At 62.5% G+C, this 21,724-nt stretch overlaps 1 protein-coding gene across 10 annotated transcripts; it reads right to left on the bottom strand.

The window, feature by feature from the left end:
- Nucleotides 1–810: 810 nt before the first annotated feature.
- On the bottom strand, nt 811–20,685 carry LOC141922469 (protein O-GlcNAcase-like). Of its 10 annotated transcripts, none has more exons than XM_074821638.1 (17): nt 19,835–20,685; nt 15,397–15,448; nt 11,113–11,210; nt 10,448–10,578; nt 9,311–9,482; nt 8,858–8,956; nt 8,270–8,554; nt 7,857–7,985; nt 6,192–7,351; nt 5,946–6,120; nt 5,622–5,678; nt 4,821–4,906; nt 4,473–4,577; nt 2,679–2,770; nt 2,121–2,313; nt 1,869–2,040; nt 811–1,541 (listed from the first exon to the last, which is right to left on the bottom strand). In XM_074821638.1, the coding sequence occupies exons 1-17, from the start codon at nt 19,917–19,919 to the stop codon at nt 1,405–1,407; spliced, it is 3,228 nt and encodes a 1,075-aa protein (XP_074677739.1). In that variant the 5' UTR covers nt 19,920–20,685; the 3' UTR covers nt 811–1,404. The 10 variants fall into 10 exon arrangements, with proteins under 10 accessions (XP_074677739.1, XP_074677737.1, XP_074677738.1 ...); XM_074821636.1 differs by having other exon boundaries at nt 9,311–9,513; nt 11,117–11,210; XM_074821637.1 differs by having other exon boundaries at nt 6,192–7,348; nt 9,311–9,513; nt 11,117–11,210.
- Nucleotides 20,686–21,724: the final 1,039 nt, after the last annotated feature.

Raw genomic sequence — 21,724 nt, 5'->3', positions numbered from 1 at the left:
GGATGGGGCCGGCCCCATCGGGGCCCCCGCCCCGGCCGGGCTCCACTCCGCTCCGGGGGCGGGGGTGGGTCTGCCCGCTGGGGGTGGGGGGCGGGCAGCCCCGGGCCTTCCTCGGGCCAGCCCGGCCCCCCCCGCCCGCCTGCGGAGGGTCCCCGGGCCTCGCTCCCCCGCGTGGCCGTGGGCGCTGGGTTCCCACCAGCCCGGGGGCACCGAGGAGCTCCTCGCCCAACCCGGGTGACCCTCGGCAGCGCCGGGGATGGGGACGTGGCTCCGGGCACGGCAAACCGGGGAGTGCGAAGGCGCAGGGGAGGGCAGGGCTGACCGACGCCCCCCCTCCCTCCCCCCCCCCCGGTCTCTTGGCCACCCCTGCCCCAACCTCCCCCTCGCCCGTGGGCCCGTGGGCAGCTGGCTTTGGAGAGCACGGAGCAGAAACTTTCAGTGGCGGTTTTCTCCGTCCACTGCCCCCTCCCAGCACTTTCCCAAAGGCTGCAGCAGGACAACTCCCACCCCCTCCTTGGCCATCCCACCTGTCCTGGACACGCAAGGCCCCCAGACCCACAAGGCAGCCTCAGGGAAGGCCGGGGCCTGGGGGTCCCATCCCACGGGGTTGGGGTCTGTGGGAGGGGCCGAGGGCTGGCAGGCAGCTGGAGAGGCGGCTGTGGTGGGGGCTGCTGTGTGTGAGGTGACACAGGACCCGCTGCGAGGACAGCTGGTGTGAGGGGGCAGACAGGGCTGGCTGGAGGGTGGGCGTGAGGGTGTGAGAGGGACACGCTGGTACCCCAACACCCTCCCCCAAGACACAAGCCATGGTGAGAGCCCAGCAAATGCTTTATTGCCACAGACAGCACTTCCCTCAGCCCCTGGCAGCAGAGATGGAGGCTGCCTCACCGTGTCCCGTACCAGATCGGGCCATACAGACAAGGTCCTTGGTGCTGGGAGCCAGCCCCGGCACCAGTGTGTGGCGAGGAGAGAGCTGGACAGCCCAGCCTGCGGGACAGTGACACTTCCTCAGTGCTGATGCCCTGGGCCGTGCTCCAAGACCCCCACCCCAAATACCGCCCAGCTGGTGCTCTGCAAACGGCCTGGGGGCGTTGCTGGCTCCCCAGCAAAGGTGGAGGGTGCTCAGCAAGCAGGAACAGGCAGGGTAGGAGCAGAGGGGCCCTGATGCCAAATTCTCCTGAGATGGCAGAAATACCTCTCTGTCGCCCAAGGGTCCCATGGCCTCGTCCCCTGCACAGAGCCCAGTGACAGCCCACTCACCTCCAGGCCACGTCCCCACCGCCAGTACCTGCCCTGCTCAAGGCGCCGCGCTGCTGCGGCTCCCTCAGACCGATGCTGCGTGGGATGGGGGTTCAGCCTGTCCCGTGGCACTGTCCCCCCGTGCCCGCACCCACCGCAGCCTGCTCAGAGGAGGCGTCCCAGGAGCTGAGCGCCGGGAGAGCTGCTCCAGGCCACCGGCAGGGCGACGAAGCCCAGCTTGCCATAGAAGCTCAGTTGCTGCTGGTCAGCGGCACTGACTTGGCAAAACACTCCCCGTGACCCTGGAAGGGACGCGAGGGGTCAGGCCCCCGGCATCGGGAACCCAGTGCTGGAGCTGGGGGCCAGTGGCTGGGGCCCCCTCCACAAGGACATCGGCCTCTCTCTGCCCTCTGGCACCGGGTCCACGTGTCCCCAAGGGCGGGAGGGGCACGGTGGGTGCCTGGGAGCTGGGGCCAGGCTGTGTTCCAGAGGGGTCGGGAGCCCCGCTGAGGGGTGGGGTGCAGGTGAGGCCGCTCCCAGCTCTGGGGTGGCCAGGGGAGCCGTCGGGACAGGGCTGTGCGGGATCAAGGGGCCCTCAGTCCCCCCCGGCGGGAGGAGGCCGTGCTCACCGTTGGCCCTGAGCGCGCTCAGCAGGCAGATGGCCAGGCTGTGGCTGGCCCCCACGTCCAGCACACGGGGGGCTGTGCCCAGCTGCACCAGGGAGGGGAAGCGCTGCAGCACAGGCAGCGGCACCGCCGGCAGCTCTGCGTGGAAGAAGAGCAGCGCTTCCTCCAGGGCATCCTGCCAGAGACAAACACAAGTGAGGGAACCCCCTCCAGCCCCCCCCTACTGGCTCCCCTCTGCTCCAGGTGCCCCCTCACCTGTCCCAGAGCTGGGGCACCTGTGCCCAGGTCTCGGGGGTACTTGTGCCGTAGGGCTGGCAGCCAGCTGCTGTCTCGCTGCTGCAGGAAGCCTTCAGCGCAGAGTGCTCCAGCTGCGTAGCCACACGGACCCTCCTCATCCTCCAGCACAAATGTGTACTCGGGGCTCAGGCTCAGGAAGCTGCCCAACAGCCTGCCAGCCAGAGCAGGAGTGCTGCTGAGCCCAGCCTGCCCCCGGGAAAGCGCAGACCAGCCAACCTCCTCCACCCTGCCCCAGCAGGTCGGCACCCCAGCACCCACTGGACCATCCCTTGGAGACCCCACTCAGCAGAAGCGCTCAGCCAAGGGGAGCCACCGCAGCCCCCTGCAGCCGGGCTGGACACTGGGTCCATCCCCAGCTGGACATGAGCACAGGGACCTGTTGGGATGCAGGCAGAGCTGGTCCCCGCAGGGGTGCGAGGCGAAGCCACAGCCTCACGCCACGGCCCCGCACCACCCAGCACGTGGCCAGGCCTGGCACAGCCTGGCAAGAGGGAGCCCAGAGGGACCACATCTCACCTGTCCCCGAGGAGATCAGGGTGGGCTGCGAGGATCTCTGCGACTTCGGGGTCACAGTCCAAACTCTCCCGGCACATTCGGTAAAGCTCTCCCTGGAAGACCCAGATCTACCTCAGCCCGGGCTCTGCCTGCCCTGCCCCATCCCTGCCCTATCCCTGCCCCATCCCTCCCCCACTGCTGCCCCTCGACTGTCTGCTGCCCCTGCCACAGCCCCAGCCAAAGCACCAGCAGCCGCCCGAGGGACCATGACCGGGGCTGCGGCCCCTAGCGTGTCCTGGCCAGGGGCAGGGGTGAAGGGATGGAGTGCTTCGGCCATCCAAGGACGCTGGCATCTGCCCCAAGTGATGCACCGCGCACCACCTTCTGCTGGCCTCTGAGGCTCGTTACCACGGCACAGCAACACTTCAACATGAGAAACTGCCGTTCCAGTCAGGCATCCCAGAGCCGCAGCTGCTGAAGAAACACGGCTCGCCCCAGGAGGGAGCATGCTCAGAGCAGCCAGAGCAGCCGCGAGACCAATACTGAAACTCAAGTCTCCACTGAGCATGTGCAAAGTGGGACATCTCAAAATTTCCCATCTTGGTCAGATCGGAGTTTGCTGCTGCTCCCAGGACCAGCACAACGAAGATCCTAATAAGCTGCTCAGAGGAGAGGCTGCCCCGAGGGCTGAACAACAAGGGCGAGACAGCACCTGGGAGCACCGTTCCCAGAACGGGCTGGGAGCACTCAGCGGGATCTTTCTCCCCAAGTTCCACAGGACACAGACATTCAGCTTGTTAAAGTTTGGCCTGATCAGATGAAATCTGACAACAGGCCATTGAAAACAAGCTCTTGCAATGGGAATTGCTGGCAGCTGCAGCCTATTATAATCTGCTCTTGTGCTTCAGCTCCTCCTCTGCTCGTGGCAGGCGCTGCAGCTGTGCATCGCCGGGGCTGGATTTAGTGGGGCTGTGCAGGTGTGCCCATGACGGCTGGATCTGCAGCGTGAGCACGTCCTTTAGCTAGGGGAGGCAGCAGGGTGAGGGAGCAGGGCGTTTGCTGCAGACTGTCTGGTACATGGGGAACCCAGGGCTCTGCTGGATTCGGCAGCATTTAACTTGTGTCCACCCACCTCCCGATTCTCCCTTTCCCTCCCCATCTCATCGAACCGCTGGATGTCAGAGCGGGGGCTGGCACAAGCAGGTCACAGCTGACAGAGGCTGCTGCCTCTCCAGCGGGGAATCACCCTGTAAACTGGATGAGTGTTTGAAGAAGGGACCGACTGGGAGATGAGCGGTGCCCAGAGCCACAGGTCACCATCCAGACTTGTCCTGTCTGGATCTTTCCTGGCATCTGCTCGTGGCCACCACTGGAGATCAGCACCGGGGGTGCTCTGGAGAACGCCCTGGCAACCAGGCCACCCTGAGCCTGTGCCAGTTTATCTGTGGCTGTGCCCACTGCTCACTTCTGGGCCAGGCCCCCCCGCTGCTGGCTGCCAGGAGGGGCTCTGCCCGGTGCTCCTCGCTGGGAGGCGAGTGATGGTCCCTGCCATGGCCGCTGGCCACCGCGCCTGCTCTCCAGCCCGGGGGGCTGACACGCTGCTGGGCACAGCCCCGGTGACCCGACCCAGCCTCCTCTAAGCGGGGGCCGGACCCCAGCGGCCCCCTCCCACCTGCATCACCCTGCACTGCCAGCTCAGTCTGGGGGTCGGCAGCAGGCGAGCGCGTATGGTGCCAGCGCATGTACAGCACAGGCCGTGCAACGGTGAGCTCTGGCCCGAGCCGTGCAGGCCACCCTTGGGGCCAGGCCTCCCACCTTGTCCAGGGGCAGCAGCGGGCGCAGGAGGTACAGCTGGCTGGACGGGAAGAGCGGAGGTGGGTGGTAGAAAAGGTCACAGCTGTTCCCCACGGGCAGCAGCGCCTGGAACAGACACAGTCCATCAGGGAGACGGCTGTCCCAGCTCCAAACCTCATCCTGGAGGCAGCAGGAGGAGGGTCCCTCTGAGGCATCCTAAACCCCAGGAGCCGCAGCCCAGGCGCAGAAGCCCAGGGCAGCTCAGCCTTCCCAAGCCTGCAGCAACCCAGTGGCAGGGCCAGGAGCTGCTGCTGGGATCCCAGCTTCCCGACGGCTCCTTCGCCCCCACGGACACAGGCATGCTCTCACCTGCAGCTCTCCAAAGAGGCCCCCACGACGTGCCCAGGGCTCAGCGTCCCCCCGCAGCGGGATCGGGGCAGTGATGCTCTGGCACCCTGGAGGCAGCAGGAGACAGACACACGCAAGGTGAACAAAAACCTGCTGGGGCAGGGGAACATCAGCAACATCACACAGCCACATCGCAATCCACACTGGTCACAGACAGCCCCGAGGATCTGCCACGCAGCCCAGGCACGGGACCTGGCAGCTGCTCTCCCGTGGAAGTGGTTCAAGGCACACGGCCCCATCTCACACTGAGCTTAGAGACCCTCCCAGGCTGCCATCGGTGACAGCTCTTGGTTTGTAAGAGGTCACAAGGGTCACAGAGCAACCAGGAGCCCTGAACCAGAGGAACAGGGGCTTCCAAAGTGATGCACAGGCATTCAAAATCCAACCTCACCTCTGTCACCTGGGGCATTACAGCTCCCAAGGGCCCACAGATCCCTTTTACCAGAAAGGCTAAGGGGTCCTTAGATTAAAAGGGCTGAGGAACCATGTCCTAGAAATAGCCATTCCTTCTAGACTGAGAGATGGGGAAGAGCTGCTGTGGTGACTGCCCTGTCCCCAGCAGCAGTGCCCCATCCTGCCTCGGCATGTCAGGGCACAGAGCGGTGCCGGCCTTCCCGTGGCCCTTCCGGCTCCGCTCGGCTGGCCGTGTGCAGGGAAGGGCAGCCTGATGGCGAGTGCTGGCTGCTGGGCTGGAGGGGAGGGAGGGCAGCAGCCAGGGCCCCACCACCTGGGCGTGTCAGCTGGGGCAGCACTGGTACTTACAGCCAAAGCAGCTTCCCCAGATGCCCTTGGGGTCAGGGTCGCAGAGCAGATGGCCGTCTGCAGAGAAGGCGAGCTGGTGAGCACAGGACACAGGCCAGCGGCAGGGAAGGCGTCAAGGGGAGGTGCACTTGACCCTGGGACCCCCTGCCAGAGGTCTGGGGTCCCTGACACCTTCACCTCTTAAGGGGGGGACAAGCTTCAGATGCCCTGGGTGTGCTGCAGTGCCCGGGGACCCGGCACTTCAACACGGCTGGATCTGGCCAGGTTGTGAGTATGCGCTACAGGGCCACAGGGGCTGGCTTGGGGCTGGCATCAGCCACGTACCCAGCCACAGGACGAGGGCGCCGGCAGCCAGCAGCATGTTGCGGATGTCCCAGAGGTAGGGGTGGAGGTCGTAGAGCAATGCCCGTCCGGCGCTGCTGACGAAGCGGCTGTGCAGGCGGCACGTCTGAGCGCAGAGCAGCTGGAAGGATCGGGCTCGGCCGCGCCACCGCATGCCCTGTGAACGGACCCAACGTCAGCGCAGCTGTGACAGCCGTCGTCCCGCGGCAGCGCCCGGACCAGCCTTACCTCGCAGGCATCGGGTGCCGGGGCTGGGACCCCCACACTGAGGCTGTTTGCCCAGAGCCACCGAAAGTGCTCCAGGAGACGCTGCGCCAGTGGCCCATGATGGTAGGGCAGGTAGAAGAGCTCCACCAGCATCCGCACCTCCCCCAGAGTCAGCGGTGCCATGGGGCTGGACGTGTCCTCCTCTGGAGTCACAGGTGCTGTGGAGCTGGACGTGGCCTCCTTGAGTGTCAGCAGTGCCACAGGGACAGACCCAGCCTCCTCCAGGGTCAGCAGTGCTGTGGAACTGGTCCTGGCCTCCTTGGGGGTCAGTGGTACCGTGGGGCCAGATACAGCCTCCTCCAGGGTCAGCAGGGCCATGGGGCTGGACCCAGCCTCCTCTGGGGTCACTGGTGCTGTGAGGCCAGGGCTGGTGCCAGCCCTGTCGGCGAGCGGTGCCGTGGGGCCAGGAATGGCACCAGCCCCGTTGGTGAGCAGTGCCGTGGGGCCAGGGCTGGCGCCAGCCCCGTCAGTGAGCGGTGCCGTGGGGCCAGGGCTGGTGCCAGCCCCATCAGTGAGTGGTGCCATGGGGCCAGGGCTGGTGCCAGCCCCGTCGGTGAGTGGTGCTGTGGGGCCAGGGCTGGTGCCAGCCCCCGGCCCTGGGGGTGTCTGGGGCATGTCAGCTCTGCTGGCCTCAGGCTGGGTACCTCTGGGGGGCTGGCAGGGGCTGCCACCCCCCGCCCTGGCATCACCGGTGGGCAGGGAGAGGTTCTGGCTGGTGTTGGCCCCATTGCTGCAGCACATGGTGGGACCTGGGCTGTGGAGGGTCTCGGTAGTCTCTGGTGTTCCTGCAGACTGAGCACTCCCAGCCGTGCCGGGCAGAGCACAGGAAGGCTCACAGCTCCCTCTGCTCCCCGTGGTGAGCTGGTCCCCGTCCCCCACAGGGCTTTGCTGGCCATCAGCAGGGGACCTGCTCCCACTGCCCTTCTCGGGCTCCGAGGTCACCTTCCTCCTTCCCTCCCCTGCTGCCATGCCGCAGGGCTCAGGGCCGTGCTGGTCTGTCCCACTGGGAACAGAGTCATGGGGCTGGGGGTCGGTCATGACCCCCTGTCCTCCCGCTGTGCCGGGCTGCAGCCTCGTTCCGCCCTTGAGGCTGGCACTGGGGTGTCCCGGGGTCCTTCCTCCTGGCAGAAAGGAGCAAGGGGGCAGCCCCTGCGGCACCCGCACGGACACTGCTGCCAGCGGGGCAGGATGGCCCTGGGGGCAGCCATGCCGGGAAGCTCCATCTGCCAAGGTGGCAGGGACCAGGACCACGAGCTTTGCATCGCTCTGTGCTCTGGAATTCGGGCCTCCGTGGCTGGTGAGGCCACAGGCTTTGCAGAGGCAAATACTGTGAAACACCAAGCTTGCACCTGGCTGAATCCCCTTTTCCAGAGCCGTATCACGGCCCAGGCTCCCACGCTGCCAGCTGAGGAGACCTCCTCTGGGATGCGGCCAGGGCAGGAGCACCCCCACAGGCAGCGTGGCACAACGGACACCCACCCCTGCCCATGACACACACAGACCCTGCTGCCGCAGATGCAGACGTGCAGAGCATGGGGCTCCCTCACCCCACCAAGCTCCCCGCAGAGCTGGTCCAGCACTCCGGCAGGGCCGAGGGATGCTGCACGGTGCGAGCCCATCACCTACCTTGCTCCAAGGCCTGCCGGTTTATCTCAGCCACCCAGTCATGCAGCGCCAGCTCCAAGGCCTCCTGGGGGCTGTAGCTCCCCTCCTGCGGGCCTTGGCTGTCCCCCAGGGCTGCCGTGGTCTCCATCCCTGAGGAACTGGAGCTCATCAGCCCAGGCAGCCCCGCTCTGCTTGACGGAACTACCCTGTGCCAAACTGAGGGCAGGCAGCCCCCCCGCAGGGAGATGCCCCCAGCACAGATCCCGTGCCCTGGGATGCTGGGGAGTGCCCAGCCAGGCGGGACACCTCACCCAGGCTGCCATGCAGGCTGCAAAGACGGGCAGCGATGGGCAGGCCCTGCCCTGGGCGCACAAGCTCACTGCCGGCGCTGGAGCCCCAAGCACAGAGCTGCCTGGGGCGCGGGGGCCAGGTACCTGCGAGATCAGGGTGGGCACCGCTCCCCAGCTCACTCCGGAACCAGCTGCCCAGTGTGTGTACGGGGATGAAGTTGGCCTGGAGCTCGCAGTTGGGGTTGAGAAGCAGCCCACGGAGCCTGGGCACGAGGCCGGGGGCACGTCCCATGTAGGGGCCCAGGAAGACACGTCTGCAGTCGTAGTCGTTGGCGTACAGGTTGTCCCAGATGACGGGTGGGCGTCGCAGGACACCCTCCACCTCCTCCAGCAGCGCGGCTGAGAGCTCCTGTGACACCACCTTCGGGCCTGGAGCGTCACGGTACAGACACGTGTGGAGCACACGGGCGGCGCAGCCCATCATGCACACTCACAGCAGGGTGCTGCGCAGACGTGGGGGTCAAGCCACCCCACCCCGGACAGGGAGCACACCCAGACCCACAGCCCGACACGCCGCCGGCCTGGCCGGGGCTGCGCCCCACAGTGCCGAAGGGCACCTCAGCAGGGCCACGCACTGGCACCTGAGATGGAGACAGGCTGCGGTGTCTGCAGATGGTGGCTCTCACCGAGAAGCCGCACGGGGCTGCATGCCCCAGCCAGACAGGCGCTCACCTGTCCAGATGATGCCGATCCCTGGGAGCAGCTCCTGGCCGATGGTCAACAAGTAGCAGGACTGTCTGGGGCAGGGAGAGCAGAGAGAGCTGCAGTACTCTGGGGAGAGAGCACAGAGCATCCCCTGAGGGGCAGAGGGACCTGGAGAGGAGAGGCTGCCGAGGATGGAGGGACAGGGGCTGGGGCGATGCGCGGTGCAGGGAACACAGCATGCGCGGCTGCTGAAGTGCCGGCCCGTCTACAGCCTGATCCTGTCCCAGTCCTGAGCTCTTCAGGGCTCCTGCAGGAGCACAATGGGGCTGGGGAGAGCCGTGAAGGCTGTCAGGGCAGGCAGCTCTCAGCAGACACGCGCTGGGTGCAGAGGACACCCTGGCCTGCTCTGGGGAGCCACGGCTGGGCAAGCACCGGGCTCCCGGGGAGGGGTGGCTGGGGCCACACGGCTGCAGGTGGTACCTGTAGGGCAGAAGAGGAAGACAGATGGTTGGCCCAGCTCCTGGTACACCTCGTTGGCCACAGAGGCCTGAGCCTGCGCCAGGGAGGGGAAGACATCTCTGTCCGCTTGGCACATGCAGGGGTCGATGTCGTCAAAGAGCAGCGCGAAGGAGTGGCACCCCATGGCAGCCACCTGCAGGCATGGGCACAGGCTGCTAGCACCCCTGGGCAGCAGAGAGAAAGGAGGCAGCGAGCCCTGGACGAGCCCCTGATGCCTGGGCCCCGTGAGGACAGTAGAGCCCTGGGGCACCCAGACAGACGGGGCGGGCAGGGCAGCCCTCACCGTGTCCCCCTCGCCGTGTCCCCCTCGCTATGTCCCCCTCACCATGTCGCCCTTGCCATGTCCCCCTTGCCGTGTCCCCCTCGCCACGTCCCCCTCATCGTGTCCCCCTCGCCGCGTCCCCCTCGCCACGTCCCCCTTGCCGCATCCCCCTCGTTGTGTCCCCCTCGCCATGTCCCCCTTGCCACATCCCCCACGCCTGCCCAGCGGATGCCGTGGCCACAGCACACCTCAGTCCAAGCCCTGGGCACAGCTGTGTTTGCCACAGGCCAAGAGCCCTTTCAAACCAGAGTCGGTGCTGCAGTGGCCCGGAGCCCACTCCCACTGTGCGGCTGCCGGACAGCCCCACTCGCTGCCCACCACGTCCCGTCGCCCCATTCCACACCCCCACATCACCCCATGGCACTGGGAGCCCCCAGCAGGAGCGGAGGCGGCCGAGCCTCGAGAGCAGCCCGGGGAGATGGTCCCTGCCCCAGGGCTGGCTGGGGGCGGCTGGAGAGGTGGCTGGGCATGGCTCAGTGCTCCCCATCCTTCCTGGGACCGGGGGCTCAGCACCCACCTGCACCAGCCCCCAGTGCTGCCCAGCAAGCTCTGGGGCTTGACTGGTCCCTCTCCTGCCCCCAGTGCTGCCCGCTGGCAGCCAGGCATCCACGGAGCCCTCAGCTCCCTGTCCCTGTGACTGGGACAGCATCTCTGACACCGGGCACCCCCGGATGTGCAGCGGCAGGAGGGCTTTAGAGCCCCACAGCAGCCTGCGGGGTGGGCAGGAGGGTGAGCCTCGCCTGGGAGCAGCAGGATGAAGGAATGGCCCACGGTACCTGCCTGAGTTTTTGCTGCAGCAGGAGCCGATCCCCGGCACTTGAAAACACCATGTCCTGGCCAGCAGAAATGGCGAAAACAAACTCCACACCCTGCTCTTGGGCAGCTTCGATGAGAGACTGCATGCGGGCTGGGGACGAAGCAGAGGCGGTGCTGTGAGCGCTGGGAGACAAGGGGTGAAGGGAGACAAGGGATGGAGGGAGACAAGGGATGGAGGGAGACAAGGGATGGAGGGAGAGGGAACCACAGCGGCCCCAAAGGAAGGAGCCAAGGGCATCAGGATGCATGAGAGAGCATCTGGAGGGGAGAGGCCCAGGAGAGACAGTTTCCAGTCCCTTGGGACACAGAGGACTCCCCGCAGGGTCTGTGGGTGCTGACATTCAAGCATACGGCCAGAGACCCATGTGGGGAGCTCCTCATTCTGGGCAGGCTCCTAGGCAATGCCATGTGATGGGCAGGATCTGGGGAATCTCCTTGTACTGGCAGGCTCTGGGGGTGTCCCTGCAGCAGGCAGGGCCTGCAGGACCCCCCGCAATGGGCAGGCTCCTGGCAGAAGGAGCGGCAACAGCCAGCCTGACACCGGCCGAGATGCAGACCATGCTCCACCCCTGCAGACCCGGGGCCCCCGCAGCCCACCCGCGCTGGGGCCCAGCAGAGCCGCTACCTGCCTCATGCTCTGTGTAGGGCTCTCGCCAGAGCAGCCGGTGCTTCAGCTCATCCTTGGGTGCGTACATGTAGCAGTTCAGCCCCCGGTGCTTCAGCCTGTGCAGCAAGGACAAGGGGTCACCTGAGATTCCAGACGGGCTCTTTGCAAAGAGGCATCTGGGCAGGGGCCAGCCCACACCTCCAAGAGCTCCTCGGCTCTCGGCACCTGCTCCTTCCCCAGAGCTGCTCCGTGTCCCACAGGCTTCCAGCCCCTGCTCTCACAGAGCCCCCAGGTGCGGAGCCGCAGCTCTGCCCTGCGTACTGACAGCTGCATGGAGATGTAAACCTCACCCTGTGGCCCTGAGCAGGCTGTGGGTTTACTGCTGGGATGTGTGTGTGCCACATGTTGCCATGGTCCGACCAAAGGAAGTCAGGCAAAAATGCCAGCAGGCCTGCATGGATGAACAAGGAGCTCCTGGACAAGCTCAAACACAAAGAGGAAGCCTACAGAGGGTGGAAGCAAGGACAGAAAGCCTGGAAAGAATACAGAGAAACTGTCTGAGCAGCCAGGGATCAGGTTAGGAAGGCCAAAGCCCTGATAGAATTAAATCTGACCAGGGATGTCAAGGGCTACAAGAAAAGCTTCTATAGGTACATCAGTGATAAAGGAAGACTAGGGAAAATGTGGGCCCCCTCTGGAAGGAAACAGGAGACCTGGTTATCTGGGATGTGGAGAAGGCTGAGGTACTTGACTTTTTTGCCTCAGTCTTCACCAGAGTGCTCCAGCCACACCACCCAAACTACAGAAGGCAAAGGCGGAGACTGAGAGAATGAAGAGCCACCCACTGCAGGAGAGGATCAGGTCTGAGACCACCTCAGGAACCTGAAGGTGCACAAGTCCACGGGACTTGATGAGATGCATCTGCAGGTCCTGAAGGAACGGGCGGATGAAGTGGCCCAGCCACTGTCCATCGTATTTGAGAAGTCATGGCAGTCCAGTGAAGTTCCCACTGACTAGAAAAAGGGAAACATAACCCCCATTTTTAAAAAGGGAAATAAAGAGAACTTGGGGAGCTACAGGCCAGTCAGTCTCACCTCTGTGCCTGGCAAGATCATGGAGCGGATCCTCCTGGAAACTGCTGGGGCACATGGAAAGTAAGGTGATTGGTGACAGCCAACATGGCTTCACTAAGGGCAAATTGTGCTGGACAGATTTGGTGGACTTGTGCAAAGCATCTGACACTGTCCCACACGACATCCTTGTCTCTACATTGGAGGCGTGGAATTGGTGGATGGAGCACTTGGTGGATCAGGAATTGGCTGGACGGTCGCACTCAAGGAGCTGTGGTCAGCAGCTCGATGTCCAAGGGGAGAGCAGTGACGAGCGGCGTCCTCAGGGTTGGGGTTGGGACCGGTGCTGTGTAACGTCTTTGTTGGGGACATGGGCAGTGGGATCGAGGCACTCTCAGCAGTCTGCCGACAACACCGAGCTGTGTGGTGCGGGGACACGCTGAGGGAAGGGATGTGCCATCCAGAGGGGCCTGGGCAGGCTGTAGAGGGGGGATGGGCAAACCTCATGGAGTTCAATAAGGCCAAGGGCAAGGTCCTGCCCGTGGGTCGGGGCAATCCCCAGCACAAACACAGGCTGGGCAGAGAACGGCAGGAGGTTGGACCCAAACCATTCTGTGATTCTGTTCTAGGACACAGCTCTGTGGCAGCTGCTGTGCCCACCCTGCCAGCGAGACTCGCAGAGCAGCTCCCGAGCACCCCGGTTAACGCGGGGCTCAGCACTGCTGGCACCCCGTTATCTAACAGGGTCACACTGACGCTGATCCACAGATGTTAGGAGGCCCGTCAGAGGAACTCTTTGGGACTGCAAGATTTTTGCCAAGCCCTGCAGGTGGAAAGCCCCAGAGTGCTGCAAAGCAGTGAGTGCTGGAGCAGAGCTCTGGCAGGGTGGGCAGCAGAGCCGGGCAGGCGTGAACCTGCGGCAGGGTGCTGCGCCTGCGCAGTCTGCAGGTGGCAAAGACCAAGTGGAGAATAAAAGAGCAAATGCAGCACTCGAGTGATTTGAAATGGCTGTTAAACTGGGCTTCAGCAAGCAGTATACATCTTAAGACGGCCAAGCGTAAAGTCCTACCTAGGTAAAAGAATTCAGAAGCTATGGTGTCTGAAGAGCAACAACTTAATGAGCAATTAGTTGAACATGAGTGCCCTCTGCCATGCCACTGGTAACTCAGCATAAGGGAGAGCCCCAGATTAATCTCTGCAGAGTGTCAGGCAGGACTAGGAAGATCCGGCGGCCTCTGTGCTAGCTGCAGATGCTGCCAGAGCAGCGGCCACAGTGTGGGAAGGATTCTGATGAATTAGAGTGAGTCTGTCCTGGAGCCACACACGCAGACACAGGCGGAAAGCCTGTGAGCAACAGTCTTGGAGCCCAGTCTGCTCATCTCCCCAGTGGAAAGCCTCAGCCCGCCAGCACTCCGGAGGAGAGAAAAGCCACACCCGGCAGTCAGGGACATGGCAGGGTCCAGGGGTGACTCACATGGACATGCATTCAGGCGAGACGGGAGAGGAAAGGTCTCCAGCTCTCCAGATGCTCCATGCAGCTGGAGCTGAAGGGAAGCAGGTACGAGAGGGATCAGGGCCTGCCTGCCTGCACCGTGAGATCAGAGTGCACTGTCATAAGGCTCTTTCTGGCCTCCAAAAGTACAAATTCCTTCCAGAATCTCCCCAGCAATCCAAGACCCACTGGAAATTATCAGGACTGAGCAGACACCTCCCTAGACAGCTCTTTTGGCACTCCTGTATGAGAGCCATCTGATATATTAATTTATTTTTATTTATCCTCCTTAGTAGATGATGTTTTACATTTTCCCACGATGAACAGGCTGGGAAGCACTTCATGTACCACATGATACAAGTGCCTCATCTTGTTTCTTTCCACAGAAGAAAAACACCAATGAACATACTGCTCACGTGTGCGAACACGTGAACATACATCTCAGCCCAGTACCAGGCAAGGCCGTCGCTAGACCTTCTCATTCCCAATATACTTTAAAACACCACATCTTGCTTTACTTCTTGCATGTTTTCCCCAGATTTTCCAAGCTACATTTTTCTGTATCAGCATTTCTGGTCCTTGCACTATGGTCCCCACTTGCGCTGGCACTGCCCACACTGTCACCCGAGCACTCTCACAGCACCACCAGCACGTTTCCCACACAGTGCATGACTGCCGGTGCCACCACCAGCACAGTCACCAGCACACGGCCCTGTCGCCTCTGGACCCTGCCCACACTGTCACCAGCACACAGCCCTGCTATGCCCCGCACACCCTCCTCCCCAGCGCGCTGCCCGCGCCATCCCCAGGGCAGGGCCCACCGACCAGGCACTGCCCAGGCTGTGACCACTGTGCTGCCCGTGGCAGATGCTCCATGGGAGACCCCCCAGGGCCCCAGTTCATTAGTGGCAGGTCGTGCCAGCGCAGCTCAGCCTGCTGATGGCCAGCACACGGGCGCCAGCTGTGAGGAGATGGCTTTTTCTCTCCTGCAGATCAAGTCCCATCCCAAGGTGATTCTAACAACCAGACAGGGACAGATCCTGCCCACATCCTTCTGTCACAGGGACACAAGGGCCACCTCCACACCAGGCAGGGATGGCAGCCTCAGGATCAGAGAATCATAGAATCATCATCACAGGATGGTTTGGGTTGGAAGGGACCTTGAAGACCATCCAGTTGCACCCCCCTGCCATGGGGGCACCTTCCCCTCCCGGCTGCCATCGCTGCTCCCATGGCGTGGGCAGCAGAGGCCGACCCTGCCTCACCGAAAGCTCCCCGGGGGTCTGCACCCTCACTGGAGCACCCGTGCCAGCGGCATGGTGCCAGTGTGCAGGGCCTAGTGCCCACCCAGCCCCCTCCGGACCCCCTTCCCTTGGGGCACCCAGCCAAACACATCTGGCTGCAACTGGGCCGGGGCAGAGTCCCAGCACCATCTGCCGGCACGGGGCTGCAGAGCCCGCAGGCGTCTGTCCCAGCGTCCTCGGGCTGCCCGTCCATCCATCCATCCTGGATCCGGGGCTGCAAGAGTGCTGGGACAGAGGGGGCTCTGAGGAGAAGCCCTGGGAGAAGCATGAGTCCCCTTCGCTGCCATCGCCCCGGCATCCCAAAGGCAGGCCAGCCCCAGGAGCCTCCCTCCGGCACATTTTCCCTCACCACTCCTGCCTCCACAGCACTCTGGCTTCCACCTTGTCACTCTGCCACAGGCTAGTGCCTTCAGAGAGGAAAATTCAGGGTACTTGCCATTGAAAGAGAAGTTTCCTCTGTTCCATAGACCACGGCCTCCCATAGAAACCTGTAAAAAGGGGAAAAAAAAGCCAAAATGCCATTGTCAGTAACTGCCTTAAAAGAGTCTCTCCCTGTACTACCCCTAAGTGGCTGCTCTTAAGCCCAGAGATCCACCAGTTGTTCATCTATGGGTATGCAGATATCTGTTCTGCTGTCATCCTGCTGGCATCGGTATTCAAGCAAGTGGGTATGATGTCTGTGCTTCCGTCCTTCCCAGGAGGAGGCACCTGGGAAGAATTGCAGAAGGCAGCACTTAACCTGGGGAATTTGCACAGTAAAAGCCAAGCCTGGAGGAAACGACTGAGGGCTGGCTCGGTTATAAGGCACTCAAGCAGGATTTTGGGGTGCACCGAAGCACAGAGCTATTGCACATCCATCCTAGTTTTCCACCTGCAGATTTTCTTCTTTAGAGAGACGAGCTCTGTGTCTCTCTGCATCTTTCTGTGTCTGTGTAGTGTCAAGCTGTGTCAAGCAGAGCATCATCACTCCTGTATGAGCTATAAAACCTGCTTTCTCCATCTTTAGTCCCTGCACAACCCAAACTACACTGACTCAGCTCTCCCCTACGCCCTGCAAACACACGCCTGATTGCAGCAGGCCAGGCCTTGGAGGCAGATCCCTGTCCCACCGCAAGCTGTTCAGATCAGGAACACGCAAACAACCCGCAGGGGTGCCCACAAGTGCTGGGACTGTGACTCCACAGACATTGCACAGACACCTTGTCTATTCCCCACTGGAAAACACCGTCCCCATAAGCTTGCAAAGGGAAAATCCAGAGGGAACGCGCACCAGGGAGCAACCTTACCCGCTGTCTGCTAACAAAGACACTCATCAGTGAGCACCAAGGCTGGCCGCAAGGACATTGCCCTTCCGTAAGGTTCACATCAACAAAACTGAATGCAGGAAATACAGATCTGGAGTCAGCAGATTCCCAAGTGTTTCCTAACATTTCCACTTCTGCTGCTTGCAGGCGTTAGGTGGTTGTTGGGCACCAGTGTCTGACACAAGCTGGAGGCTGCAGCACCACAGAACGGACAGTCTGCCCCGTGCTCTGCCCCACAGGGAACCAGCCTGTGCCTGGGTGCGGTGAGCGGGGCACTGCCGGACATGCAGCACCTTTCACGGAAGGGCCCTTCCTATTTCTGCATGTAGGAAGACCTGGGAGGTGCAGAGCTGCCTGCAAAGCCAGCAAGAAAGAATACCCAGTGGAAAGTAAGCCAGTTCAGTCGGGGACAATGGGAGAGGAGGCAGGTAAATGGGTCTGGAGAGACGCAGACTTGACAGCTTCTTAAAGAGGAGGTTAATGAGAACCTGTAAGTGCTCCAGCACAGACTGAAATGGAGCAAGAGAAGAATCTTCAGTCACTTCAAGTCTCTGCAAGATCTGGCAGCTGCAGTGTGAAGTCTCACAGAAAATACATCACGTCTTGAACAGTGATGGCAATTAGCCATCGAGGCAGCTTCCTGGTTTCAGATGGGCAACTTTTAAATCAGTCCATGCACTCTGCAGTAGACAAGGCCAACAGGAGCAGACACTCAGGGAGGTGACTGCATTCACGGAACTGGGCAGCGCACAAGGACTCTGGTAGTCTGGGAGAAAGAACCAGCTCACAGCATCTGGCACAAGGCCAGCACCGCCCAGAAAAGCACCTGAGTGCACTGGAGCTGCCTGCCGGGGGGGTCGGTGCCCTGCTCCCTTTGGCAGAGGCCCACCCTGCAGCCCCCAACACCAACCCTGGGCAATGGCTGCGCCACAGCACACACCAAACTTTCTCTTCTTTGCAGATAGATCTTCCTTCCACCTGCTTGAACACCTACAGTTACTCCATCTATTTTGAAATAATATATATTCACCTTACTAGACATCCCCCACCACGCATGGGGCCAAATTTGTGGCCACTCAAGGATCCCAGCAAACATTTCACCCAAAGAAGGTATTTCCATGATAAACGTCTTCTCCATTTCCCGATCCATAGGAACTCCTGCTCAGCTCACAGCGAGGTCCCAGGCGTCCCTGTACAGCACCTGCCTACAAGTGCCTCACTCACGCTTTGCTGTGGATTGACACTGCCTTGCAAGTATGACGCTCACCCCCTACACACACCCCGCCAGCAGCAGCTCTGTTGAAAATGCCATCCCAGTGTATTCTGCCCAGTAAAGTGGCTTAAATTAAACCAGCAAAATCTGTTTGTACCCGTGGCTACGTCTTCAAAGGAGTGATGTTGGTGCTCTGCTCTTCAGAAGAAAGATGAGCACTGACAAGTGATGCTGTGCATTTGTACCTCGGCTCTCCCATGGCCCAGATCACACCAGTAACCTCTCAACACCATTACTGCCCAAACTCTGGGCCATCTGGGATGTCCCTCAGCAATTTCTTCACAGCCATTAGCAAAGTCCTGATGAACACATTGGGATCAAAGTTGCCAGGCCCCAGCTGGTCCCTCTCCGGTCCTGGGTGCAGGTCACCCAGAGGCCTCAGTCCGTCCGTGCTCTCGGGCTGCTGCTAGTGATGTCCCGGGTGTCAGGGGGGAGCAGGGGGCTCCGTGTAGGACACACCACCCGTGGCCTGCCCTGGCCCTGCTCCGCAGCACCCTGTTCCTGCCGGGGCCTGCGCTGCCAGGGTGAGGGACGCTTTCCCTCCTCCCTCTCTAGGGACAGGCCCCTCCGGAGCGGCTCTGCTGGCAGCATCAGCGTCCTCTTTCCCAGGTCAGCTTTCCTGTACCAGTGATTCTCGTCTGACTCACTTCTTTTTACTACCCAGCTTCCCCATCCCTGCACTTTCTATTTATTTTGTGATTATTTGCACGGTGCTTTTGCTTCCTCCCAGGCAAGGCAGCAGGCTCCAGCGGCGTGCTGCGCTGCCAGGAACAGCAGAGATGCTTTTGCCTGGTGGTGCCAGGCCTGGCCCAGCTTCAGGCGTGCCACGCTGCAGGAACGGGGAGGGGGGGGGAGGGGGGGGGCAGAAGGACAGGGCCGAGCCATAGGAGCTGCCGGGAGAGCCCAGGCTCCCCCTGGCCAGACCCCGGCACCGCCCCGCACACCCCGGGGGTGCTGCCCCCGCGCCCAGGGCAGAGATAAAACCGATGCAGGGCGCTAGGGGCTGAGCCGCGGGTCCCCACGCCCCGCTGTGGGGGGGTCCGGGGGTGCTGGGATGGCTGCGGGGTGCAGGGGAGCTCTGGGGATTCTGGTCCCGGACCCCTGGGCAGACACCGGGTGCTGTGCAGGGCCCGGCTCCCGGAGGGTCCCGGCGGCCACTCCCGGGCCCTGTTCGCTCCGGGTGGACCGGGCCGGCCCCTGCAACGCCCGGACGGGGCCCCGGGGGAACCTACCTTCCACCACGCCGCAGAGGAAGCGCGGCCGCCCCGCCATGGCCGCGCAGGAGCGGCCCTGCCGGTGCTGGGGGGTGGAGGGGTGCGCGGGGGGAGGGATGGACAGACGGAAGGACAGAGGGATGGCGAAGGGACGGAGGGGTGTGCGGGGGGATGGGGGGTGGGATGAGGGGATGCGCCGGGGGATGGGGGGTGCGGGGGGATGCGCGGAGATGGAGGGTTGTAAGGAGGGACAGAAGGATGCGCGCAGGGACAGAGGGATAGGCGGAGGGACAGAGGGATGCGCAGAGGGATGCGCGCAGGGACAGAGGGATGGACGGAGGGATGCACGGAGAGATGGGGGGATAAAAGGAGGGACGGAGGGATGGGCGGAGGGATGGAGGGGTGCGCGGAGAGACTCGCGGAGGGACGGCTCCACCGCCTGCCCCCCCCCCCCGCGGAGACGCGGCCGCCGCAGCGCAGGGGGCGGCCCCGGCGGGTGGGGCCGCGGCGGGCCGGGGCGGGGCGGGGCGGGGGACCCCCCGCGTACCCCCGGGCAAAGTCGCCCCGCCGTGGGACCGGCGCTTCAGCCCTTCCTGGGGGACGCCCCGGGGGGCGCTGCCCGAGCCCCGCTGCTGCAGCGGGGCCGCGGCTGGGGGCCAGCCCTGAGCAGCCCCCCGGGCCGGAGCCCCCCCGGCGCCCGGGCCTCCGGGTGGGGCCGGCCCGGTGCAGCGCCGGGGCCCGAGCCGCAGCCCGGCGCTCCCGGCACCCCAGGTGCTCGGTGGCACCGGGGCCCAGGCTGGTGCCACTCCAGCCGCCAGCATCGTGTCCCCGACTCCCCCCCCCGCGGATGTTCTCGGGGTGGGGGCCGAGGGTTGTTATTTCTCCTGCCTTTGCAGCTTCCCGGGACCCAGCAGCCCAGGCCCCAGAGCTGCTCCTGGTGGTCCGGTGTCACTGTCCCCTTGTATTCGTCGCTGAGCTGGCACCGTCCTGTTGGCCCCTCGTGCCAGGTGCGGGGTGCGATGCCTCCCCAGCTCGCCAGCTCCATTAGAGCAGGACGGCTGCTGTGCCTTGCACGTGACTCACCTGCTCGCATACGCCGGGCTGCTATTTCCCTTTTGTCACACTGCTCTGAGCTGTTGACACATGTTTGGCTCGTGATCTGCTCCATCCCACAGGTTCTGGTTTGCGGAAGTGCCGCCACGTCATTAGTTCCCTCTCCCGCAGCTGCACAGTTGCTGTTACCTGCCTACACCCAGGACCCTGTGTTTGATGTCACTGAACTGCTCTGCTCTTTTTCTCACCACTTTCCCTGTTTGCCAGGCTCATTGCAAGGTGGACCTGGGTCCTCCAGCATCCCCAGCCAAATGGCATCATAACCCAGAGAACAAGCCCAGGACTTTGTTACTGTGCAGGTGTGAGGGATGGAGCCAGGTGAGAGCAGGGGTGCACTCCTCCCGCAGAGGCACTGCCGAGTGCCGTCCAGCAGCTCTCACCTCCCGCAGCCATTTCATCTAACCCACAGGCACAGGCTTCCACAGCAGAAGTGGGCATCAGAGGCTTAGAAAATCAGGATCTGTGGCATCTCCCTCTTCCTTTGCAGGTCAGTGTAGTGCTAGGAAGCCAAGTCATGGTGTCCAGGCCATCAAAGCTGCAGGGACCCTAAGAGGAACTGGCCAGCAGCGACCTGGCAGGGTCATCAGGCCATCAGAGCACACTGTGGGCTAGTGAGGTCTGCCTGAAGCTCGGCAGTGGGACATGGAGGAGCCTGTGCAAAGCAAGGAGAGCCCAGAGTACTTAAAGCCTCAGCCCCTGAACAGGAATCTCATACCCAGACTCACACATGGCAGTAAAAACTGTGTGCTGGGTGCAGCACAGGCAGCGATGCTGCAGGAAAGCCAGCTCGGCGCTACCAGGTTGGGTTATTCATGTGCAGGGAGCAACTGCTGGGGCTTGCTGGGAAAAGGCCACTCTCGTGCTTGCTCTGTGCCTCACAGCCTGCACCAGCACCTGCTGGGTTTTGCTCCTGGGGAACACTGGAGTTCAAGGCTCTTGGGGCAGACTGGAGCGGCCAGCCACGGCAGGGGCAGTGCTGGGAGCAGGCCAGTGCCCCCGGAGTGGCTGCAGTGCCCAGGGACACGGCGCGGTCAGAGGTAGAGAGGTGCGCGTGACACTACCCTGTCTGTGAGGACTGTCAGAGGAGGAGGCCAGGCAGGGCTGTGTGTACGCAGGTGTGTTTGCTGTGATTCTTCCCCTTCCCTGTTGTCTCTGGGAGCACCTGGCTATTTGTTCCACGGTTTTCTTGGACTTCAAAGTTGAGCTAAGTGGCCTCTAATTCTTCACTTCCTTATTTTTCCCCTATCAAAGATAGGCACTGTGCCACTCCTTTTTCCTGTTCTCTGAAGCACCATCCATCCTCTGCCAGTTCTCGGTATTACCCTCATTACCTGCAGCCCAGCCCATCTGCTGTTTTCCCTCACCCAGCATCAGCACACACCTCTGTCTCTCATGTTGGGGGTGTTAGCCGTGCCATCCAGCCATCAGGGCAGGCTGAGGGGCAGAAGCCATCGAGCACTTGAGTCCTGTCACCTTCTCCCGTCCCTCTCAGCCTCAGCAGGACAGTGAGCCACAGGGGCTGCTCAGCATCCTCCTTCTGTTTTGAAGGTTTTCTTGCAATCCTTCATGTTTCTTGCTAGTTACAGTTCGTCTCATACTTTGGCTTCCCTGACTTTTGTTGTTTTTTTCTGCTCCTCCTAGTTTTTCCCCCTAGTTTCTACTTTTATGCCCTTCCTTCTCAAGTTTCAGCTCATTACCTGACCAATGAGCCCCACCTTCCCCCAGTGCTGGGGTGGTTTCCGTTGTGCCCCATCGCTTCAATAAAGGCCTGCCAGATTTTCTGAATACATTTTGTTGGACCTGATCACCAGCTCCCTGAATTCCTTAAATTTTCTCTGAAAGTCGCTTTGAAGTCGCTCT

The sequence above is a fragment of the Strix aluco genome, chromosome 4, assembly GCF_031877795.1.
Source record: "Strix aluco isolate bStrAlu1 chromosome 4, bStrAlu1.hap1, whole genome shotgun sequence".
NCBI classification, from domain to species: domain Eukaryota; kingdom Metazoa; phylum Chordata; class Aves; order Strigiformes; family Strigidae; genus Strix; species Strix aluco.
Note: the sequence above shows the minus strand (reverse complement) of the source record. Positions and strands in the feature narration are given on the sequence as shown.

Excerpts from the sequence above, each read along its gene's own strand:
- LOC141922469 (XM_074821636.1), bottom strand. The coding sequence starts at position 19,919 with ATGGAGCAGATCACGAGCCAAACATGTGTCAACAGCTCAGAGCAGTGT. Across the intron at positions 4,907-5,621 it reads CTGGGGAAGCTGCTTTGGCT|GGTGCCAGAGCATCACTGCC; the intron begins GTAAGTACCAGT and ends TGCTGCCTCCAG. Across the intron at positions 2,041-2,120 it reads GTGCCCCAGCTCTGGGACAG|GATGCCCTGGAGGAAGCGCT; the intron begins GTGAGGGGGCAC and ends TGTCTCTGGCAG.